This window comes from Schistocerca serialis, chromosome 2, assembly GCF_023864345.2.
Source record: "Schistocerca serialis cubense isolate TAMUIC-IGC-003099 chromosome 2, iqSchSeri2.2, whole genome shotgun sequence".
NCBI lineage: Eukaryota > Metazoa > Arthropoda > Insecta > Orthoptera > Acrididae > Schistocerca > Schistocerca serialis.
Genome location: NC_064639.1, coordinates 448,571,464 through 448,594,553, shown reverse-complemented (window position 1 = coordinate 448,594,553; position 23,090 = coordinate 448,571,464). Strand labels below are relative to the sequence as shown.

Sequence of the window (23,090 nt, the reverse complement as noted above, 5' to 3'; positions counted from 1 at the left end):
CCATCCAGGGATTTTCATTTGAGTTCACAAAGCATCTCTCTAATCCTCGCGTGTTGATCGAACATACCGATAACAAATCTGGCAGTGGGCCTGTGAAGTCCTTCCATATCATCTTTCACTCCGACCTGGTGCGGATCCCAAACATTCTAACGCTACCGAAGAATGGATCGCATTAGTGTTGCGTACACGGTCTTCTTTGCAGATGAACCATACTTAGCTAAAATTCTCCCAATAAATCAAAGTATGCTGCTCGCCTTCCCCAGTTCCTTTCTTAACGTGGTTGTTTCACGTCATATCGCTTTGCAACGTTACGCCTAGATACTCGTCGACGTAACTGTGTCAAGCAGCATACCACTAGCGTACATTCGAACATTACCGGCTTGTTCTTCCTACTCACGTGCATTAACTTGAATTTTTGTACATTTAGAGTAAGCTACCACTTACATTCTATGTGGATTCTCTATGCAAGTCATACTGCATCATCCAACAGTCACTAGACAACGACACTTCGTCACACACTACAGCTTCATCAGAAAAACCGTTGACTGGGGCCCACCCTATCCGTCAGATCGTTGTTGTACGTAGAGAATAATAGCGGTCCTACCACCCTTCCTCTGGCTCTCTGGACAATACCCATACCCTTGATGGTTTCATTTCGCAGAGAGAGAGAGAGAGAGAGAGAGAGAGAGAGAGAGAGAGAGAGAGAGAGAGAGAGAAAACGAAAACGAAAACGAACTTCTTGCCAGGACCGCATCTATATCCTTCCTGCCACACTGGCAGTGCAACGTGCTGAATGGTTGTGCGCGGCGTATCGGGGTACTAGTTCCTGCGCAACACCGAGCTTACCCCATACATGGAACACCCCCCCCCCCCCCCCATCCCCACAGCCACTGGCGTAAAGAAAAGTAGCTCAATTTATCTAAATTTTGCGTCACTAGCTCGATTAGCGATTTTTCCTGATACACGAGTAATATGCAGATCATTAGTTCAACACTTACGCATATTATACCATCGTTAATTTTATAATATGCCATAAATACCCGAAACCTCATTTTAGAGCGTTCTTTCGATAAGAAACGTGATTTTGTCGGTGATCAGTTCAGAAGGTTCGACACGTCTACTTCACTCCCCACCCTCACCCCACCACATCACCACCTCTATTCCTTATTTTATATAATGTTGGCAACAGTCATTTCAGCCACTCTGTTAGACTTAACGCTGTAACGTACTACGCAAAGCCAATTTTCTGCTGAGTGCTAATAAAGTAGATTTTCCACTTTGGTGAGTGAACTCCCGTCTGGTTCTGACAACCAGAGGTGACATCGCTCTTCAGGTGCGTTTACACCTGTGCACCTTGTGGCTAGTCGCCGTGCACCTGTGGCTTGCCCACAGGGAAGCAGAGGCGCCCAGTGTGAACACAGCTGTAAATGCAATCCACACGCACGCTCATATTGAGGAAGAGGCATGCACATCTACGTGTGCCACTACTTGCATGTAGGGCAAGCACAGTTGCATGGCGGTTAGCCGCAAGACGCACCTTAAGAGCATTTCTGAGACAGATCAGAATTTCAGCTGAAATTAAATACGCCAGACGAGTCCTAAATGCGTTGTGGCGTTTCATTCGTGTATTAACTGTTATTTTTGATCTTCATGCTCATTTTTAAAGTTTGGCTCATATGCAACAGTATGACTGTAAGACCAGTTTACCATGTGAAATCACTTCACCAATGCCAGTTATTGTTTCCGCTCGAAAAAGGTGGTAAACTATGTACAGTAAATTTTTCGTGGTTCCCTAATGGAAGAAAATGTAAAAATTTCAGTGTGTGATTTGTTGTAGACTCTTGATGTCGGTAGCGTCAAGGGTCCTGCTTCTCCCTACGCCTGCTCAATTCCGAGCGCTATCAAAACAGGCGATTATCTGTAGAATTACTAATTCCTGAGACGTTATACGCTTCCTTCGCTCACAGAACTATTCCTTCAGGATTTTCAGACGTACGCTATTGCACGTTCTGCTATAGGACAGTGTACCGTGGTGAAGAGACAGACGAATACCACACGACGCAACTCCAGTGCATTGCGCGTGGTGCTCAGTGCCAATGTATGTTTGACTGCATGTCGTACTTGAGGCAGACGAAAATGTACGAAGGTTACGGCCGGACAGTTTGAGGCTGACAACTTAACGCGCCGCTTGGTATGATGGAAGGCGTTTTAATCTGTCAGCGGACGCCGACGGCAGCAAGTAGCATGCGTTCTTACTGGCGGCTGGTGGCCGGGGTTTGTTGTGAGAGTGCGGGCCGCCATCCGTCAATAGTGACAGCCAGCCGCGGCCTCGCCGGCCCTCCTACAAATAATGGCACGTGTCCGCGCCGAGCGCCGGAACCTCTTTCCGCTGACCACCGATCTTTACAGGCTGATCATTAGCTTTCAGCTGTTCCCGTAAACAGACATGTTGACTGCCAATCTCACAGTGTCACCTAACTGGTTCCTTCCCCTGCTGCAAGCTGATACTTGTCCCGTCCCTTATGTTAGGAAACATTCAGACTAGAGATGAACACGGAGAGGAATTTCACCTTATTGAAGACACCTTTATAGGTTTTCGCCCAGACATGTTTCAGCACTCCTTATACTGTTTTCAGTAGGTTAATTCGTGTATTTTCCTTCTGCCAAATTGTTGTTACATGTTATCGAACTTCCCCGAATGGGGGACTCTTAGCTCACAATGCCGTACGCTCATTTACATTTTTTCCTTCGTTTAAAGCAACTTTTTGTACAGAATATATACATTTGTAAAACGAGTGACTGTTCTCAAATATTTTGCATTGGTTTGCATGAAGTACAGTCTACGTGTATCACTGAGTAGAGGTAGTCTGTCGTTTATTTCGATACCTCTGAAGGTTGTAGTTTCGTAGTACATTTGGAAATAAAGTGGATGTATCCGTTTGTTTCCATACCTCACATGAAGCTATTAGCTGTCGTGTTATTTAGCGTGTTACAGATTTTGATGATGTGCTGTCTTTACTTAGTTTGTGACTAGATAAGAAGCCTATTTCTTTCGCTTTTGTCATTACAGATGCATTTTCTAGAATTTGTTCGCTAACCACAGAGTTCCCATCCCCATTGCGTGTTGATGTTGGTGTGCAGTGTTCATTTGTTTCGTGGCAAGTGCGTCTGGGAGGATTTAAGTGCTGTTGACTTTTAAATGGTGTGCAGTATGGAGAGAAGGGAATTTAATTTTAGAATCTGATCATATACAGTTTCTGAGTGGGTGTTATTTATATAGGTGTTCTATTGAGGCAACGAGGGTTTTATTGCACAGTGATGTTTTCACGTAGACTTTCTTTCCTTGAGCTATTAATTTTTAGATGTGATAGTTTTCTTCTGTTGTTAATTTTTTGATATAAACTGTAACTAGTTTTCAGGATTTTGAGGTCGGTTTCTATGTTCGTTGGGTGGTCGTTCTGTGCTCCTAACTGATCCAAATGTACTACAAAACTAGAACCTTCAGCCATATCATAAATAAACAATATAGAATGCCTCAACTTAGTGATACATGCCTTAACTCTGGAAGCAGACCAATGCAAAATACTTGACAATAACCAGAAATTTTACAAATGTGAATATAGCTTACCGAAAGTTTCTTTAAAGGTTAACATGTAAAAACAATTTTGTAGAACATGAATAAACTAAACCCACCGATCATAGCATAAAAAGTGCTGAAATATGTCTGGATGAAAACAAAAGTAGATAGGTGCCCTGCACAAGACTGAATTCCTCTCCAATTTTCTTAGCAAGCACAGAAATAAGAACTGGAACATTCACAAGATGATAGAGGTGAACATTCGTAGTTGATCGTGTCCAGAGTCGAATTAGTGCTAAAAGCTGACATAATTTTGACGTACGTATGCTCTACCTGCAAGGACGCGAAGGTTTTTGCTTTCATTCGTAACACTTACCATACACCCTCTGCTAGGTACATAAATTTTTTTTACCAGACTGAGCACTGATAGTTGAATTTCGTGGTTTTAACAGGTATCCATACCTGTTCTTCGTCCACGATCTCCATCCCCCCTGTTCGTCCTCCGTTCCTGTTGGTTTATCCTCATACTTGTAGTTCAGAGTCTGAGGTACTGGAAATTCCAAATTTCGTTCCTGTTATCCCTGTAAAACTGACTTTTTCTGCTTCGTTATTTACTATCTGCTCAAACAAGAAGCCGACATAGATTTTCGCCTGGAAATAATTCGTAATCCAAAGATTTGTGTGTCTCCACTAGTCTCGTGCCACGGTCGTCATTGGCTTGCTTATAATAAGTATACCGTGGGCACCACAGATTCGGTTGTTTGGACCAAACGTATGTGTCCCCTCCCATTGCGGGCGGATGACGGCCGTAAGTTCTACGACAGAGCATGATCCTCGCGAGCTCGAATCAGATGTCTCTGTTCGAACGCCGCTCTTCAGATGACATTGGATGACATTTGTGCAAAAATTAATACTGTGCTTCAACAGGGTCTCCTGTGCCGACATATATTATATGATCACAAAAAATTCAGAAATTTGAAGTCTGTACTGAAATGGCAATGACCATCAATGTACGCGGACATCGGACTATGTCATCTGTATTCTGAGTGAGTGTTTGAGTTTTTGCAAAGTGGTGGTAATGGGAGCCTAAAACTCTCTTCCTGTCTCTTCGGTGTTATCTTAAATTTAGAACTAGTAAGTGCTATCGGCAGCTTAATGCAAATTAAAAACGAGGCCAGGCATTGATGCATGCGGCAGTCTAAATTTACCCCTCCCCTTACCATCACCACCACCACCACCCCTTACTTTCCTCCCCCACCCACCACCCATGAGAAATATCAGTGATTGTCCCCTGGCATGGGGCACGAACTACTACAAACTGAACCGTCGAAGAGACACTCTTGTCGCAGACGGGAAATCGCTAATGACTCACAGTCAAACGTGTTCACGCCAGGTCTCCCTTTAACGTTCAGCGCCGTGCATAACACAATTGGAAAAATAAGATATCCGTTGCCACCTCTCTCGCCCATGGAATTGTGTGATGTGTGATACCTATAATTACTATTTTCCTGTCCATGTCAGTGCTTTTAATGCCTTTCTAAGGGAACGGTCACTGCTTTTTAGGTAATAATTATTTTTAATTTTTATTTTACAGAGGCAACTGCGAGAGCGGCGGAAAACGAGTGATCCGAACCTCTCGAAGACCAAGTAAGTGACACAATTTGTATTTATCTCGGAAGATCCTTCATATCGATTTGTTTAATTATTAGATCGAAGCAGTATATTAAGTGATGATCTCGACGGTGGACTCGTATTACATCATTAATCTGGAAAGTGAAATCCACATTAGTTCGGAATTTCGTTGTAAATCAGCCAAGTAAAGCTTACTCCAGCAGCTGCAACTGTTTTTGGGCTGTATTGTTGCCCGGTCCTGACGAGCTTAATCGTTGGAACTAAGTGCACGCAACAGAAGGACGCGCGCAGGAATCAGTAAAGCACCTCACATAATGTATAAACAATAAACGTTCGTCATGATTTTCCGTAATCATTAAATTTGTTCGTTTCTTACCCATTGGTGTTTAATATTCTTTATTTTAGAGAAGTAAAAAATTTCGACTGACCGATCCCTGCCCCCTCTTTCCCCCGTCTCATTAACAGGGACACACACTCCCCTTATCATTCTTATACGTCACCTTGTGGTCTCATACGTAAACCTGGAAAGACAACACAACACAATGCTTACCTTAATGCTTCGCTCTTCGGGAGAGAGCCACGTTGAAAATGTGTGGCATTCTGCTTTAAAGTGTGTTCTGTACTTCCAACAAAGGGTTGATGCGAGCCCTGCCCTCGTTGAACTAAAGAAATTCTCCTTTCTAATCACATACGCCTATGGCGAAGACAAAAATTACGTTTTTGTGCAGCGAGTAGAGATCTTTTCCCTTTAAGGATTTAAAAAACGTGCAACAGGTTGTCATTTTTTTCTGTCTTGAAGGAAATTACACAAACGAAAGTTTTCTTGCATTTCAGAACTGCCTTCGAATACATGGTGTAGTATAGTAGAGAAACTGATGTGTGGCGGGGCGCCACTATCTAAATTGCTCCGGTTCGAAAATATCGTAGATCCAGGGCTGATGCACAGAGCAATCTGAGTTGTAGTGGGGAGGTGGGTAGTCTCCACGTGACCTGTGTTTACGTTTAGTGACTTTGCTGTTTCCTCTTCGTTTATTGCTCTCACATTAAATGAAAACAAAACGGATTTCTGTGGCCGGCAGCCACCAAATGAATTAAAATACGTTCGCATAATTACGGAAGGCTAAAATATGTTGTTAGTTTCGGTTTTATTTCCACCTTTCTGACAGTCAAGCATTAATCACCTTCCAGAACAATGAAGCTGTTTTTTGTCGGTTTGCTAAAGAGATTTGGCTTTTATTAATATTTTGCGCTGAGGCGGTCAATTTATTTGAAACGAATTGTTTAATTTCACACTGTTGGCTAGTTTCAACTGTTCGCTGCATTTCAAGTGCACGTTTTCCATCTTCTAGCTCGTATGGCATTATGCCATAATAAAGAACCAAACATGATATAATACAGTACTGGTACTCAAGAAAATTTACATCCGAATCTGGACGTACGATTGTGCACTATAAGCCGAATTATGCATTTTAGTATAGTTCACGAAATTCCGATGCGCCTGAAGTATTCTTTGATGTCTTGTTTCTTTTATGACATAATGCAACATCTTTTAATATTTTACACGTACGAACATGCGGGCTTCCTGCGTCATCGTAGCTGCGCAGGCGCATTGACGCCTGTTATCTGGCGCTCTCTGGCAACTGCTGAAACGAACCAATTTCTAACAGGTCACGGGAAAACATTGCGAATCGTTGTTTGAAAAGTGTTACTTTCAAAGTAAATTTCTTTTACGCAAAATGAACTATGTGCCAGAATGTACGATGAATTTCTTAAATCAGAGAGCGTTTGACTCTCATTTAAAAATAAAATCTTTGAGGACGACCATCTAGAAGAATTTTGAGCCCAGAAGATTAGACATTCACGCCGTTATTAAAAATTTTACTGGCACATTTGTGTGATGAATCTTAAAGCGTAACACGCGCATAATGATCCACATTCTATGTGGAAGCTTGGCTTCTCTTGCAGCTCATTAAGCTTAGAGACCAATATTATTTGTGAAAGCTTTGTTTTTCTTCTAGCAGAACTACGTATATTAATTTAAACCATTAACTTTTCTTTTTGTGTGTTCGCTGTACTTCAGAGTGATCTTGCTATTGGTTGACTACGCTACGTGTCCTGTGCTGTCATCAGCTGCCGACATCACGTGACATGAGCTATGACTGGCTTACAAAAGCGCGTCGCAATCTTGATTTCATTGCTTCGGAAAGTAACATTGAGTATTTGGTGGAATTCGATTTTATACCTCCGTAAAACGAAGAAATGCAGCATACTTGCCGGCCCTGCGTGGCCGAGCGGTTCTAGGCGCTACAGTCTGGAACCGCGGGACCGCTACGATCGCAGGTTCGAATCCTGCCTCGGGCATGGATGTGTGTGATGTCCTTAGGTTAGTTAGGTTTAAGTAGTTCTAAGTTCTAGGGGACTGATGACCTTAGAAGTTAAGTCCCATAGTGCTCAGAGCCATTTGAACCATTTTTTGCAGCATACTTGTTGCTGCACATCAAAGATCTTTCCAAAATGTGTGCCCCCCCTTCTCCCCCGGGTTTTGTTTTCTCAAGTGCCGGCAGATTCTACGTCTGTCTAGAAAACCATAAACATTCTAAGGATTGATAAGTTTTACAGTGCCGAGGAAAGGTATACTGTCATTTAACACGGAAAAAGTGTATTTTCATCCGGGAGATGGTGTATTTTAATACGGAAAAATCTGGGAATTTTTTTTCCTTGTCCAGGTATACACCCTGATGATCCGCTGCAACTGATAGCAGTTATCCCCCTTCAATTTACATATAGTGTTTCACAGCTGCGGGATCGGCGTGGTGTCTCCTCTTTCCAAAGAACACACACCATGCATTCAGATAGCGTATTTAGCTCTGTCTTTTAGAAAATTCCGAATCCAGTCATAAATCTGATCAGATACTGGGTAAGTTCGTATTTTCTTCACTAAAAGGCAGTACGAAATTCGTTAGAATGTCTTCCGAGAGTCATGAGATACGGTGTCAACCTGGACGCCTTCGTCTTCGTCGCTCCGGAGCTCGAGTAGGAAAGAGGGATTAGTGTTCCGCAGGGATCTCTGTTTACTTTCTCTCTTACGATGCTGCTAGGCTGGTGCTCCTGGGCGAAAGGATATACCGGTAAGTCGGACTTAGATCCAGCCTCAAGGGCGTCACCGGGGAGACACGACTGACACGGGTGACAGGTTGTTACCCTGGCAGCAGCAGCAGCAGCAGCACAGCAGGGCACAGCACGTGTGGCGTGGGCGGACAGCGACCACCCCCTGTCGGGGAGCAGCGCTGCCCATTTGCTTCGGCCATATCGATCGCGGGCGGCGTTGTCGGCACTCCGCTACCTGCCCGGCGCCGGGTATGACAACCCGCTCACTCGTTAACTCGCCCCGGCAGTTTCTGCCCCAGCCCTAAACGTCGTCCCTGCCAGCTTTTGTGTCCAACGCCCTTTCTGATGCCTCTCTTCGTTTCGTGCACCTGTATCTGGGAATAGTTAACCTTTAAAGCCGTATGCTGTCAACTTGTTCCAACGCGACGTCTTGTGGGTTCATTCATCGTGCTGAGAGGTGACGGCACTGTCAACGTTGGGCACTGGCCTGAGAAAGCAATAAGCTCACCGGACAAAATGTTAGTCGCTCCATTAAAGGAAACGCCGGTCGCTTTGAAGCGGTGTAGAACTATTACTAGGCATTGATGTGACCCTCCGCCGTTCACGTAAGTCACGGCAGTGAAATGATTCGTCCGACACTTGATTGTATCGCGCAATAAGATGGTGGCGAGGAGCCGCGACAGAACGACAGAAAGAAGCTATCAGTTTTGGACATGACCTTGCCCACAACGTGAGTGAAGGTGCCCAATTTGTTGATACATCTACGCGGATTGGCCAACGTGTCTGCTACGGAATACGGCGTAATAACAGTGGTCGTAAAAAGATCTTAACCGTCATATCTTTTCAATGACAATCGGTTGTAAGTCATACAGGTATCTGTTGTCAGTGTATGGATGTCTGCCTCAACAGATTTCTGCGCAAACATTGCGAAGGGACTATATGCAATGGATGTTTTGAGTCGGGCTCTCGCAAAACACCTTTACCCATAATGGCACATGAAGCTGCACGTCCTCAGTGGCCAAAACAACACAAACTAGACGGTGGTCTAACTGGAGACGTAGCTATTTTTCCTCTCTTCAAATGATTCAATGCGTAGAATCCACCGACCGGGCCAATGAAATGTTTAACATGTAGTTCAGACCAAAGGTCGTTCTGGGGGGGGGGGGGGTTATTATTTTTTTTTTCTTGCATCACGACATGGGTCCACACGTTCAGTTTACCATGAACCTGAGCCGGGATGATTACTTCAATGCTCCGGATGACCAAGTGATGCACTCTCTTGTATATCTTCATAACGTGTTTGCTGTGGAAATCATAATTCTTCGTCTTTAGAGAGCTGCAGATATACGATCCTCTTTTTTACAAAAACCTAAGGACCCTACTATTCCTCGACTGGCACGCTGAATCTGGTATTAGTAGCACCGAAGATGTCTATTTGGGGCATTGGGTGAAACGCAACAAAAATCGTCACTGTATTTTGGTAGCTGTATGTGTGTTCTAGTGGCTTCAGGCGGATATAACATACATGAAAAAGTTTGCACACTCATTCTCGCCGAACTGAGATCATTATCAGAGCTAGAGGATGTGTTAAACGCTATTATTGTGATGCCTCCTGGCGGTGACTGATAGTTGTTGTCCGCAGTTTTTATATCTGAGAGAACTGACAGTGCGAGACATCATACACCTATGAGTTTCCAAGTGTAGCATTTTATGCAGTGCTGTGTGAAGTAATTTCTTTGCAGCGACTGCTGTTGTCGTTATCGAGGCTCTTCTTGTTTTGTCGGATAGTGACACTAAATCTCAATTTTATTTCTGCTGGGAGCTTAATCCAGTTCCTGTTCATCGTCTTGAGGGTATGATATCTGTTGTTGCATGAAGCCTCGGGCAGATCACATTGCTCGGATAATTTACTGGCAATAACTTCCTTTGATTAGTTTCCTAAATGCAATCTTTCGGAAGAGAAACTTTATCTCATACCGACCGACATTCGTGTATCAGTTGGTATTACTGTCCTTTAATTCCTTACGTTGGTTTTTCTCTTGATTTATGATGACAGTTGTCTTACATATTGCGACCAATACGGAAGACAAAATGTTATCGGTTCTTAAGTTATTAAATCCCTTGCAAATTGTAACTGTTGTTAAGGCCTTTTTCTAGGAGTACGAAATGGTTTTATCTTCACAACTTGTCATCCACTGTAGCTGAGTGGACAGTGCGTCGGCTTGTCATGCCGGCAGGCCCGGATTCGAATCCGGCTGGGTTGGAGATTTTCTCCGCTCAGGGACTGGGTGTTCGTGTAGTCTTCCTCATCTTCATTTCGCAATCATCGACACGCAAGTCGCCGAGGTGGCATCACCTCATAAGAATTGCACCAGGCGATCAGGTGTACCCGCCGGGAGGCCCTCTTCCACACATTTTATTTCATCTTCACAACTGCCAGAAGTACGTTACACAATATTAAAAATCGCTACTGCCAGCGTATTTCAAACATTTTCGATTTCGTGGAGCGAAAAAAGGAGCGTATTGGGGTTGTTTCCCAAAGGTGCAATGACGGTTGTGGTACATAATTGAAGGGATGTATGATGTTGAGGGATATATAATGTTGAAACGGATATATAACGTTGGAACTGCTTGAAGTGAGTCGGCACATAATCGAAACGCGAACGCCATTTCAGCATTGAATGTAGATATGAGGAGATCTCTACACTTAAAATGGGTCGTTCTGTCTAGTATGTGCTCTCTAGAGTGAAAATCTCCAAAGGACAACCTGTAACAAGTGCAAAAGTGTGAAGTACTGTGCTAAAGTGACATTCCTTGAATCGTTCGTAGTTGCAGTGGTACTTCGCCTAGAAGACTTTTAGGTTCACGTATGGAGTATCGTTTAACTACAGGGTGTTTCAAAAATGACCGGTATATTTGAAACGGCAATAAAAACTAAACGAGCAGCGATAGAAATACACCGTTTGTTGCAATATGCTTGGGACAACAGTACATTTTCAGGCAGACAAACTTTCGAAATTACAGTAGTTACAATTTTCAACAACAGATGGCGCTGCAGTCTGGGAAACTCTATAGTACGATATTTTCCACATATCCACCATGCGTAGCAATAATATGGCGTAGTCTCTGAATGAAATTACCCGAAACCTTTGACAACGTGTCTGGCGGAATGGCTTCAGATGCAGATGAGATGTACTGCTTCAGCTGTTCAATTGTTTCTGGATTCTGGCGGTACACCTGGTCTTTCAAGTTCCCCCCCCAGAAAGAAGTCACAGAGGTTCATGTCTGGCGAATAGGGAGGCCAATCCACGCCGCCACCTGTATGTTTCGGATAGCCCAAAGCAGTCACACGATCATCGAAATATTCATTCAGGAAATTAAAGACGTTGGCCGTGCGATGTGGCCGGGCACCATCTTGCATGAACCACGAGATGTTCGCAGTGTCGTCTAAGGCAGTTTGTACCGCCACAAATTCACGAAGAATGTCCAGATAGCGTGATGCAGTAATCGTTTCGGATCTGAAAAATGGGCCAATGATTCCTTTGGAAGAAATGGCGGCCCAGACCAGTACTTTTTGAGCATGCAGGGACGATGGGACTGCAACATGGGGCTTTTCGGTTCCCCATATGCGCCAGTTCTGTTTATTGACGAAGCCGTTCAGGTAAAAATAAGCTTCGTCAGTAAACCAAATGCTGCGCACATGCATATCGCCGTCATCAATCCTGTGCACTATATCGTTAGCGAATGTCTCTCGTGCAACAATGGTAGCGGCGCTGAGGGGTTGCCGCGTTTGAATTTTGTATGGATAGAGGTGTAAACTCTGGCGCATGAGACGATACGTGGACGTTGGCGTCATTTGGACCGCAGCTGCAACACGGCGAACGGAAACCCGAGGCCGCTGTTGGATCACTGCTGCACTAGCTGCGCGTTGCCCTCTATGGTTGCCGTACGCGGTCGCCCTACCTTTCCAGCACGTTCATCCGTCACGTTCCCAGTCCGTTGAAATTTTTCAAACAGATCCTTTATTGTATCGCTTTTCGGTCCTTTGGTTACATTAAACCTCCGTTGAAAACTTCGTCTTGTTGCAACAACACTGTGTTCTAGGCGGTGGAATTCCAACACCAGAAAAATCCTCTGTTCTAAGGAATAAACCATGTTGTCTACAGCACACTTGCACGTTGTGAACAGCACACGCTTACAGCAGAAAGACGACGTACAGAATGGCGCACCCACAGACTGCGTTGTCTTCTATATCTTTCACATCACTTGCAGCGCCATCTGTTGTTGAAAATTGTAACTACTGTAATTTCGAAAGTTTGTCCGCCTGAAAATGTACTGTTGTCCCAAGCATATTGCAACAAACGGTGTATTTCTATCGCTGCTCGTTTAGTTTTTATTGCCGTTTCAAATATACCGGTCATTTTTGAAACACCCTGTATATATCACTTCTGAAATGAGTGTTCGAACAATTCCATGTCCAGGTAATGAGATTATAGATGGACACTAGCTCAAAGAGGATACTAGGCCAACGCACTGTTAAAATTGGACATAGATTTCCCGAACATCTGAGGTCTTTAAACTGGGATGGCAAGGTAGAGTCCTGACTTCTTAGTGGCATATAATATTAAATGGTGGTAGAGGGTGAATGAAACAGTTCACATAAAAATCCCACAGACAAATCTTGATCGCCCAACGGGCATGATTTATCGCTATTCGTGCTCTCAGATATGTAGGCAATGAGACGTGCTTTGGCATGCACATTGTCTAAATTTTTTTGAGAGATAAAAAATCCTAACGACGTGTGATTTACCTCACAGAATTACTCTTCAGCTGTTGCGGGAAACGGCTTTAGACAAAGAGCAGCTCCAGGAAATAACGGTTCCACAGCTACACTACCGTCAACGCGAAAGCTCCATTATCAAGCGACCATGCTCGTTGAAGCCAGACGCTTCTCGCGTTAAATGTGATTTTGCCCATATGCAGGTTAAGGAAAAAGCTAGCAGCTCCCGGATTCCCACCGGAAATGCCCAGTGCTAAACCACTGGACCTGTAAAGTCTTAGTCGCCACGTTTTACTTATGTTATAGTTGCCATGTCTGCCGTCCATCGAAACACACTGAAATGAAGGTAAAGCGACGCTATATATAAAATTGAAATACAACTACTCTTCCGAAACGACGTATCAACAGACTCAGAAACAGGGTGCAGTAAGTCCTCTTCGCTGGATAAGACCCGATACCTGGTAGTGCAGGAATCATAATGCTCGTATTACTGTACTGCTTGTGCCCCATCCCAGCAGTTTAATTTCCCTTCGCGGCTGAGTTCAGTCATTTCAAGCAGAGACCCCGAATTAAGATACCGTCAGCAGACTTGAATCTTGAGGTTCGTCGGAAGGTACGCAACACATCGGAATGAACAGTGATTATATTATTTGAGTCGGCAGCAGCAAAGGCGGCTAGTGGATTCGAGTAGTGGGCACCAGCTGTTGGCCAGAGCTGCCGCGGGCAGCGCAGCGCAACGTGGCGGCATGGACCGGCGCAGCGTAGCGCGCTCGCTGTGGTCGCGCCTGCCCAGGGTGCCCGCTGCCGCCTCCCGCACACCTCAACCTACCGCTGCCTGGCGGGGCGCGCTCGGCGCAGAGCACCTCGTTTCAGTCGCCGCAGCGCACTTAGCACCGGCGGACGTAGTAGAACTCCAGCTCCCTAAAGCCAGCAGCCACTTTAGTACCCGAGTCGTGGCGGGTTACAGTCCCACATTTATAACAGGGTCGCCAATGTTGTTTGTTCCTGTGTCCACTGTCTTGCACTATTTTAGAAACGACATTTTCCTATCAGAGTGCTATACATGTCCTTTCCCACTACGATCGCAATTTCGGCCTCTTACGTTACTCTCGAGTGACACCTCACTATGAAGTTCATCTGTGCATCGATCGTTTCCAGAGGACGCTGTCCTTGCGTTAATCATTATTATGCGTTCCATGTACCTAACCTAAAGACATCACACACATCCATGCCCAAGGCAGGATTCGAACCTGCGACCGTAGCAGTCGCGCTGTTCCAGACTGTAGCGCTAGAACCGCTCGGCCACACCGGCCGGCCATGTGCATTATAAGACAAGAGTCGTGGTCATTTTTGTAAAATAACATAGCTCTTCATATAACTCAATAGCAGTTTTTAGATGAAGTGCTATATTCTTTCGTATAAATGACTAAGACTCCCGTTTTACTATATGCATGGAATATATAGTATTACTGAGTTCCCCTACCTATGGGTTTTCTGCAACCTGCAATGCTTTCAAAAAACAGCGCGTGCTATTTTCGTATTCTCCCCCTCGCTATGTATAAACTATTAGTCCTACAGAAAAAATGAACAGGACCTTTAGTAAGAAATTTAATGTTGTTAAATTTTGTACTGGGATACGTTTTCGCTAGAGGCTGCTGTGTCCAAGTTATTCAAGAAAAACCCTTTTTTAAGGGCATTTTCGCACGTTTTTATAGAATTATTCGAAAACTACGGCCTCTTGCGCAAATGTATACTAGTTCAGTATTTAACTACGCCAAATTTATTACAAGAAATTCCTGTTCATTTTTTATGTAGGACTAATACTTTGCGCATAGCGAGAGAGAGAATATGAGCACATTGCTCGTGGCATTTGAAGGCTCTAAGAGTTGTATAAAACCCGTAGGAAGTGGCAGCTGATTCGCCCTGTACAAAGATGGTTGACGGGAAGGCAGTGTCCGCTGGAAATGAACAATCCACTGACGCACTTAATAGTGAGCTGTCATCTGAAAATGGCATTATAGGCAAAAATTGTGATCGAAGCGAATAAATACGTTAAATAACAGTCCGATCTGGAAATGATACCCTTTATATCAACAGTTGCACAAGCGAAAATACACAAAAGATTTTAATTTAATGTCAAGTTAAAGGAGGTGGAAGTACAAGAGCAGTTGGACTTACGGTAACGAACAGTACAAGAATATGGGATGAGATTTAGTTTAAGTAAGAGTGAGATGATTATCACAACAAGAAGGGAGGAGAGAGGAACAACTGGAATAACAGTTGGTGGGAAACGATTGAGGAGAGTGGAGAGTTTAAAGTACCTAGGAAGCCTGATACAGAAAGATGGAAAAAACGACAGAGAAATAAATGAGCGGGGGAGAAAAGCAGAAGCATTTCGGAAGAGTGTCAGAAGCCAGATATGGAGCAAGCATGTACCTCAAATCAGTAAAAAGGTTATATACCGGTCATACTATGTCTCGATCCTGACATACGCACCAGAAACTTGGATTATGAAAGGAAGAGAGAAAAAATACAAGCTAGTGAGATGAAATTCTTGAGAAACAATATGGGAGTGACAAAGAAGACAGGTTAAGAAATGAGAGGATCAGAGCGTTAATGAAGGTGGAGCCGTTACAGGAGGAGATACAGAAATCAAGGCTGAGATGGTATGGATACGTTAAGATCATGGAGAAGAGGCTACCCATGGGGATACACGAGATGAAACTGGAAGGAAAGAGACCAAGAGCAAGATCGAGGGACAGATGGATGAAAGTAGCATAGGAGTGCCTCCAGAAGAAAGGAGAAGACTGGACCAGGGTGAAGAAGGAGAGATGGTGGCAAGACAGAAGACGATGGAGAGGCCTATGTTCCATACAAACCCGGCCAGAGGCTTGAAGCAATCCAAGATGATAATGATATCAAGTTATTACATGTTAGAAGAACTCTTCATTACTAAGTTTCATTGACTCAACCTTTATTTCAAGTAGTGAATGACCAAACTACTGGATTTCTTATTCCCGTTTCGCAACTGCTCTACAATATTGTATCAGTTTCCCAATACGTTGCTGGGAGAGCTCGCAAGTTCTATTACGACGGAAGTCACACATGTGGTAACTAAATCTTAACATGCAAGGCAGTTTGTTTCTCAAACGAATTTCTTAGAGTTGGATGAAAGCTACAGGCTCGTAATTAAATTAAACAGGACCGTTACGAGAATATTATGCTGGACTTACTATTTAAGCTTTTCATACGCTGTGCTCTTCGTTTCCCGCTGCAGGGAAACCAGGAAAATCGGTAACATGACTTAGGTCCAAGAACACAGCAGCAGGAGTATAGCAAACACGTTGCTTGCTAAGGTCGTCTCTTCCTCTGCCTTCAACGATGTCCAACCCCACAAAGACCGTACCCAAATCGTTAAAATTTGCGGAACTTCTCTGTTTAGTTCCCATCCAGACTTGCGGAAAGAAAACGGGTCATTTTTGTCGGTCCCTCTGCTCCCACCGTCCATGCAACGCGCAGCAGTATTTGCGTGTCAGGCGCGTCTTCTGAAATAGAGCGCCCGTGTCCCTCGTTGGTCGTTACGCGGCCTATGGGTTGTTCGCGGTGAAAGCAACGGCTCTGATGTCTGCCAGCAGAACACCAGACACTCCCCCGTCGTTCCGCCGTTGCAGATACGAAATAGAACAGTCGAATTACTCAAATTCTGAGCGTATTCATCTGACGAACACAATCTAGTTACGGCCGATCAGATACGAGAATCAAGATAACGATATGAAGCAGCATACCTTCAAGAGTGTATATCGTTCGGCCTATTGTGGCTCCTTATTGAACCTGCTATCTTTTCCAGGGGCGTTCATGACTTGGCCGGCCTTCTGCTTCGTATCACCAAGCATTTTGCCCAGTCACTGTAAACAACTGCCGGCCGGTGTGGCCGAGCGGTTCTAGGCGCTACAGTCTGGAACCGCGCGACCACTATGGTCGCAGGTTCGAATCCTGCCTCGGGCATGGATGTGTGTGATGTTCTTAGGTTAGTTAGGTTTAAGTAGTTCCAAGTTCTAGGGGACTGATGACCTCAGAAGTTAAGTCCCATAGTGCTCAGAGCCATTTGAACCATTTTGTAAACAGCTGTTGTAGTATTTCATTCTTACATCAGTGCTAGGGTGGTACGACTGTTACGAATCGCCCTGAGGATCAGACACGTTCCGGAGATGCGTCACTGGATCTGTAGATTTAGAGAGAACTTTTGCGCATTTTGGCTGGAATAGAGTGTTTGAAATTCTGAATTTATCAGAGTCGAAAAGCAAACAGTGAAAGGATATGTTCCAGTTGTACAAAAACCAGACGACAGTTGTCAGTATAAGGGCGTGAAGGGGAAACAGTAGTTGGGAAGGGAGCGAGACAGCGTTATAGCTTATCCTTCATTTTATTCGATCTCTAAATAGAGCAAGCGGTAAAGCAAATCAGTTTTGAAATGGAATTAAAGTTCAGGAAGACGAAATGGAAAACTTTGTTTGCCAGTGACGTAATTCTGTCGGAGACTGGAAAGGTATGGATAGTGTCTTGAAAACTGCTTATGAAATGAAAATCATCAACAATAGAACATAGTAACGGAACGTAATCGGATTAAGTTCGGTAATGTAGAGGGAATTGTGTTAGGCTGTGAAGCTAAAAGCAGAATAATTTTTCCGTTTGGACACCAGGTTGACGGCGGCAGTAGTAGAGAGGATATAAAATGGGGATTGATGATAGCAAGAAAAGCTTTTCTGACAATAAGCAATTTTGTTAACATTGCGTTTGAAGTTAGCTGTTCAGAAGTCTCTTCTGAAGGTCTTCGTAGCATTGTATGGTAGTGAAACGTGGGCGATAGAAAGTACTGATCAGAAAAGAAAAGTTCGTCAGTAGAACGCCGAAGATTAGATGGGGAGATCGGATAAATAATGAAGTACTGAATCAAATTGGGGGAGAAAAATTTGTGCCACAATACGAAGAAAACAAGGAATCTGTTGGTACGGTACGCTTCCGGGGTTCAAGGTTAAATGAATTTGTTCATGATGGGAAGCGTGGGGATGAAATTAGAGGAAGATCTAGGTTTGACTACAGTTAGTAGATTCGTCTGTATGCTACTCTTGCAGAGACGAAGGAAATTGCACGCTATCGATAGTTGTGAAGTGTCACATCAAAATAGTTGATAAGATTTTCACTCTTAGTTTGATAAATGTTGATTAGATAAATTTTCTGGTTTACCTTACCGCGTAGAAGGCTACATTCCTCTCCGTATTCGCCCTCTCCCGAGTCTTCCGTCTTCAACAATACATTACACTTTGCCTATCATCGCTTTCACACGAAGCTATTTACATAGGTATGTGTTTTCTTTTAAAATTGTAGAAAGTCATGAAGGTGACGTTAACAATGGTGATAGATTACCGGAAAGCTGGTAAAACTTTGATAAGGCCCAACCATTTTTCCAACTCACCAGTTACCTTCGCAGGGTGATAAACGTTTCACAGTACTAGTGACGTTGTTGACTTTCTGTGGTTTTATAAATGACCAGAGGCGGTGACTGAATAACACGTGACTTGCATGTGCGTTATACAAGCAGATTGGAGAAACATACATCTCTTTACTCTGAGGGGGAAGATATATCTTCGTTCTGGGCGCCTTTTATTTCGAGTGCAACTAATTTAGTGAATGTAGAAGGGAGGACGTCGAGAGAACTGCGGGGCTGTCGGCGAGTGACGCTGCAATGGGACGCCACGCTCCTAACTGCAGCACACTTGGGAGCTGGCGCGTGCCGCCAACTGTAAACGCCGTGCGGCCCGCTAGGAGGCGGATCAGGCTGTCTAGGGGCGGGCAGTGCACGGGATAGCACTAAAATAACTCTCAAAAATGTTTCACGTATACGACAAGCGCAAACACACACACAATCAAGCAAACTAAAGTTGCATTTACTTGAGTATTCAGCCATAGTGCTTTGTGGCTATGAGAAATCATGATACGAAATTCTTTCTCTTTCGATGGAATACAATGTTCCCGGTTTCCTATCCGCGGCAAATGGCTAAAATGCCACAAGATACCGACAAAGTACTCTCCGGCCATTGTCAACGTAATGACAGTCGCAGTACAAACATAACCGTGACAGGATATTTATTTATAGCTGTCACATTTCAGAACAGATGAACCGTATAATTTACAAAAAAGCATTCTGTCAGTTGGCCGGCCGAAGTGGCCGTGCGGTTAAAGGCGCTGCAGTCTGGAACCGCAAGACCGCTACGGTCGCAGGTTCGAATCTTGCCTCGGGCATGGATGTTTGTGATGTCCTTAGGTTAGTTAGGTTTAACTAGTTCTAAGTTCTAGGGGACTAATGACCTCAGCAGTTGAGTCCCATAGTGCTCAGAGCCATTTGAACCATTTTTTAACCATTCTGTCAGTTACTAATGAATCTGGATGTGCTGTATGTTACCTCGTAACTTGGGAACAGTCCTTCCAGGCTGGCCTGTATCAAATTCTCTCCGATGTCAATATACGTTGCGTACGCCAAAGAATTTCATTCAGTAAATAGTTACAGAATATATAACTTCATATGAAACGCTTCCGTTCCCATTCCACTATAGCAAGTAAGGGTACGGCATTATGCGTTTATGCCACAGCACTCTTAGACGTATTCTACACTACCACTTCCCTGCCTTTTAACTAGAGACATTCTTCAGCGTAAATCGCGGCTACTGATTCCCAGTTTTGCTTCAGCTGAAAACTGTCCTACTTACGCTAAAAGTAATCGTGTAACAATTTAATCAAAGAGCAAAGACATCATAAAACTGTAATATTTTAGAATTTAGTGGGTATTTGTAGCGAGAATGGTATCCGTACCCAGATACGACAGCAACGGAGTAACTTGGAGCTAAACAGAAATAGATTTGTTGATAGGTTGTGGCTATGGTTATTGTTTCACAGGTTCCAAAGATAAGGAGATGAGCCGCCAAAAAACAAGCAAGATAATAGCTATTAGTAGTATTTATAAATATTGTGGTGGGAGTACGAAGCACAACATTAAGGACGGTGTTCACATAAGTTTGCATGTATTTCAACGCAGTCACGGAAGACGACATATTTATTGCTATCAGTAAAGTGGCCATAAATTGATTCTGCATTGAACGACTATTGTGTGTGCTCGTATCTTGTCTGGAAGCTACCAGTACGCAAATTTTTCCGGTGCATTGCATGTCCTGCAGAATCGGACTTAAAATTTGCAATGCTCGTTATTATCTCGGTCGAAGATATTTGGCTTGGCCTACTGAGGACCGCATGAAATGACTTGTCTTCTTTCTTTTCTATTTTCTTTCTGTCCCTCTGTTCTCTGCTTTTATTTGTCCCTACGGTTTTCTCCCAGAAGCCTCATAAAACATATAATTTTGCTCTGAAATTTTCTCTTTTTCCTATTTCTTCCTCCATATTTCAGTTTTCCTCGGATCTGCTTTAATTATTTTGACCCACGTTGCTGATATTTTACGGATTACCAAAAAATTTTTTGATCATTTTTCATCTAGCCTTCTTAGATGTCCATAAACCACATTCCTCTCTTCGCCATTGCATCTACTATTTGTTCTATTCTTTCTTTAACATTTTAATTACTTCTTAATTCCCATTCTCATATTTCTGATTATAATCCTTCTGTTTCACCTATATGGCTTATTTAAGACATTTTGAAGCATAAAGACGTCCTGGTGTATTGAAAGTGTAGTTGTGTCAGAGGTGTGCATTTATGGATAGAGATTTCTTATTATACAAGATTTTTGTTTACTGAAAAGATACTTTCATTTTCCAGCGCTCGCTAAGTTAGCTGCTTAGTTCGGATCATTTGATGGTATTATTTCACCCAGGCATTTAAATGTTGTAGCCTTTTTATTCTTCTTTAATCAGTTCTAACCATTTCGATGCCTCTTTCGCTTCTGTCATATACTCAGGATTTTTTTCCCCGCTCTGTGTGAACAAAAGTATCCGGACACCCCCAAAAACATACATTTTTCAATTTAGGTGCATTGTGCTGCCACCCACTGCCAGGTACTCCGTATCAGCGACCTCAGTAGTCATTAGACATCGTGAGAGAGCAGAATGGGGCGCTCCGCGGAACTCACGGACTTCCAACGAGGTCAGATGATTGGGTGTTACTTTTGTCATACGTCTGTACGAGAGATTTCCACACTCCTAAACATCCATAGCTCCATTATTTCCGATGTGATAGTGAACTGGAAAAGTGAAGGGACACGTACAGCACAAAAGCGTACAGGCCGACCTCGTCTGTTGACTGGCAGAGACCGCAGACAGTTGAAGACGGTCGTAATGTGTAATAGGCAGACATCTATCCACACCATCACACAGGAATTCCAAACTGCATCAGGATCCAGTGCAAGTACTGTGACAGTTAGTCGGGAGTTGATAAAACTTTGATTTCATGGTCGAGCGGCTGCTCATAAGCCACACATCGCGCCGGTAAATGCCAAACGACGCCTCGCTTGGTGTAAGGAGCGTAAACATTGGACGATTGAACAGTGGCAACCTGTTGTGTGGAGTGACTAATTTCGGTACACAATGTGGCTATGCGATGGCAGGATGTGGGTATGGCGAATGCCCGGTGAACGTCATCTGCCAGCGTGTGTAGTGCCAACAGTAAAATTCTGAGGCGATGGTGGTATGGTGTGGTCGTGTTTTTCATGGAGGGGGCTTGCACCACTTGTTGTTTTGCGTGGCACTATCGCAGCACGGGCCTACAAAGCCCCTACTTGCTTCCCACTGTGAAGTGCAATTGGGGGATGGCGATTGCATCTTTCAACACGATTGAGCACCTGTTCATAATGCACGGTCTTTAGCGGAGTGGTTACACGACAATAGCATCCCTGTAATGGGCTGGCCTGCACAGAGTCCTTACCGAAATCCTATATGGCGCCTTTGGGATGTTTGGGAACGCCGACTTCGTGCCCGACCTCACCGACCGACTTCGATACCTGTCCTCAGTGCAGCACTTCGTGAAGAATGCGCTGTCATTCCACAAGAAACCTTCCAGCACCTGATCGAACGTATGCCTGCGAGAGTGGAAGCTGTCATCAAGGCTAAGAGTGGGCCAACGCCGTACTGAATTTCTGCATTACCGATGAAGGGCGCCACGAACTTGTAAGTCATTTTCAGCCAGGTGTCCGGATACTTTTGATCACATAGTGTATACATAGACCTGCTTTTGAAGTTCTCGCTTTTAGACTTACCTGTATTGTTACATCCTCTATAGATCCGTGTAAAACGGCAAGATCGCTTGAAAAAGCCAGTCAATTAATTCTCATACATGCCCCTTCCTCCCAATTATGAATTTTTAAAATCTTTCTTCATTGTTTTTCCTCTGTTCCTTGCTTACTTTCCTGTCACGAAAATGAACAGCTGTGGGAACTGTACATTTTCTTATTATTTTAGGGCACTAAACGACCGAGTCATGAATACCCTTACATAAAATATTGGAGTGATTGAATTTGATTAAAACAACAATAACCTCTACAACCTAAAAGGAAAAAAATACATCAGCACAATTAGCAGGATTTAAATTACACTGCTGACTTAAACAATCATAAAAATATGAAAAGAAACAGATCAGAACAACGCGTAATAGTTACCGATAAAATACATTATAAAATTAGACAAAAACATTTCGAAAACGACCAGTTTGCTGTGCTTGGGCGGGAATTAACTAATTTTTTGACCCAACCACACTCTAACACACTTAATCTCTCTGTATATTTGGAAGGAAGCTAGACAACTCACACTTGCATGTATTCCGTACCACATTCCTCTCTCAACAACTTACAGAGCAGGTTGTCGGACACGCAGGCGGAGTGAGTTAATGACGACGTGAAGACTAGCTCATATGTTTAATCAGTGAAGCAGCCAAGAACTGCGAGGGCACAAACGACCTGTTAACAGCCACGCTTCTAATTTCAAACTGGAAGGCAGGCA

The 23,090-nt window shown here is 43.8% G+C and overlaps 1 protein-coding gene across 1 annotated transcript in view; it reads left to right on the top strand.

The window, feature by feature from the left end:
* Positions 1 to 23,090, top strand: part of LOC126456070 (rho guanine nucleotide exchange factor 12) — a 1,154,422-nt gene that overhangs the window by 854,856 nt on the left and 276,476 nt on the right. Inside the window, exon 21 of the mRNA XM_050091825.1 lies at positions 5,172 to 5,224. Within this exon, the coding sequence (XP_049947782.1) occupies positions 5,172 to 5,224 (53 nt within the window). The remainder of the gene's footprint in view (positions 1 to 5,171; positions 5,225 to 23,090) is intronic.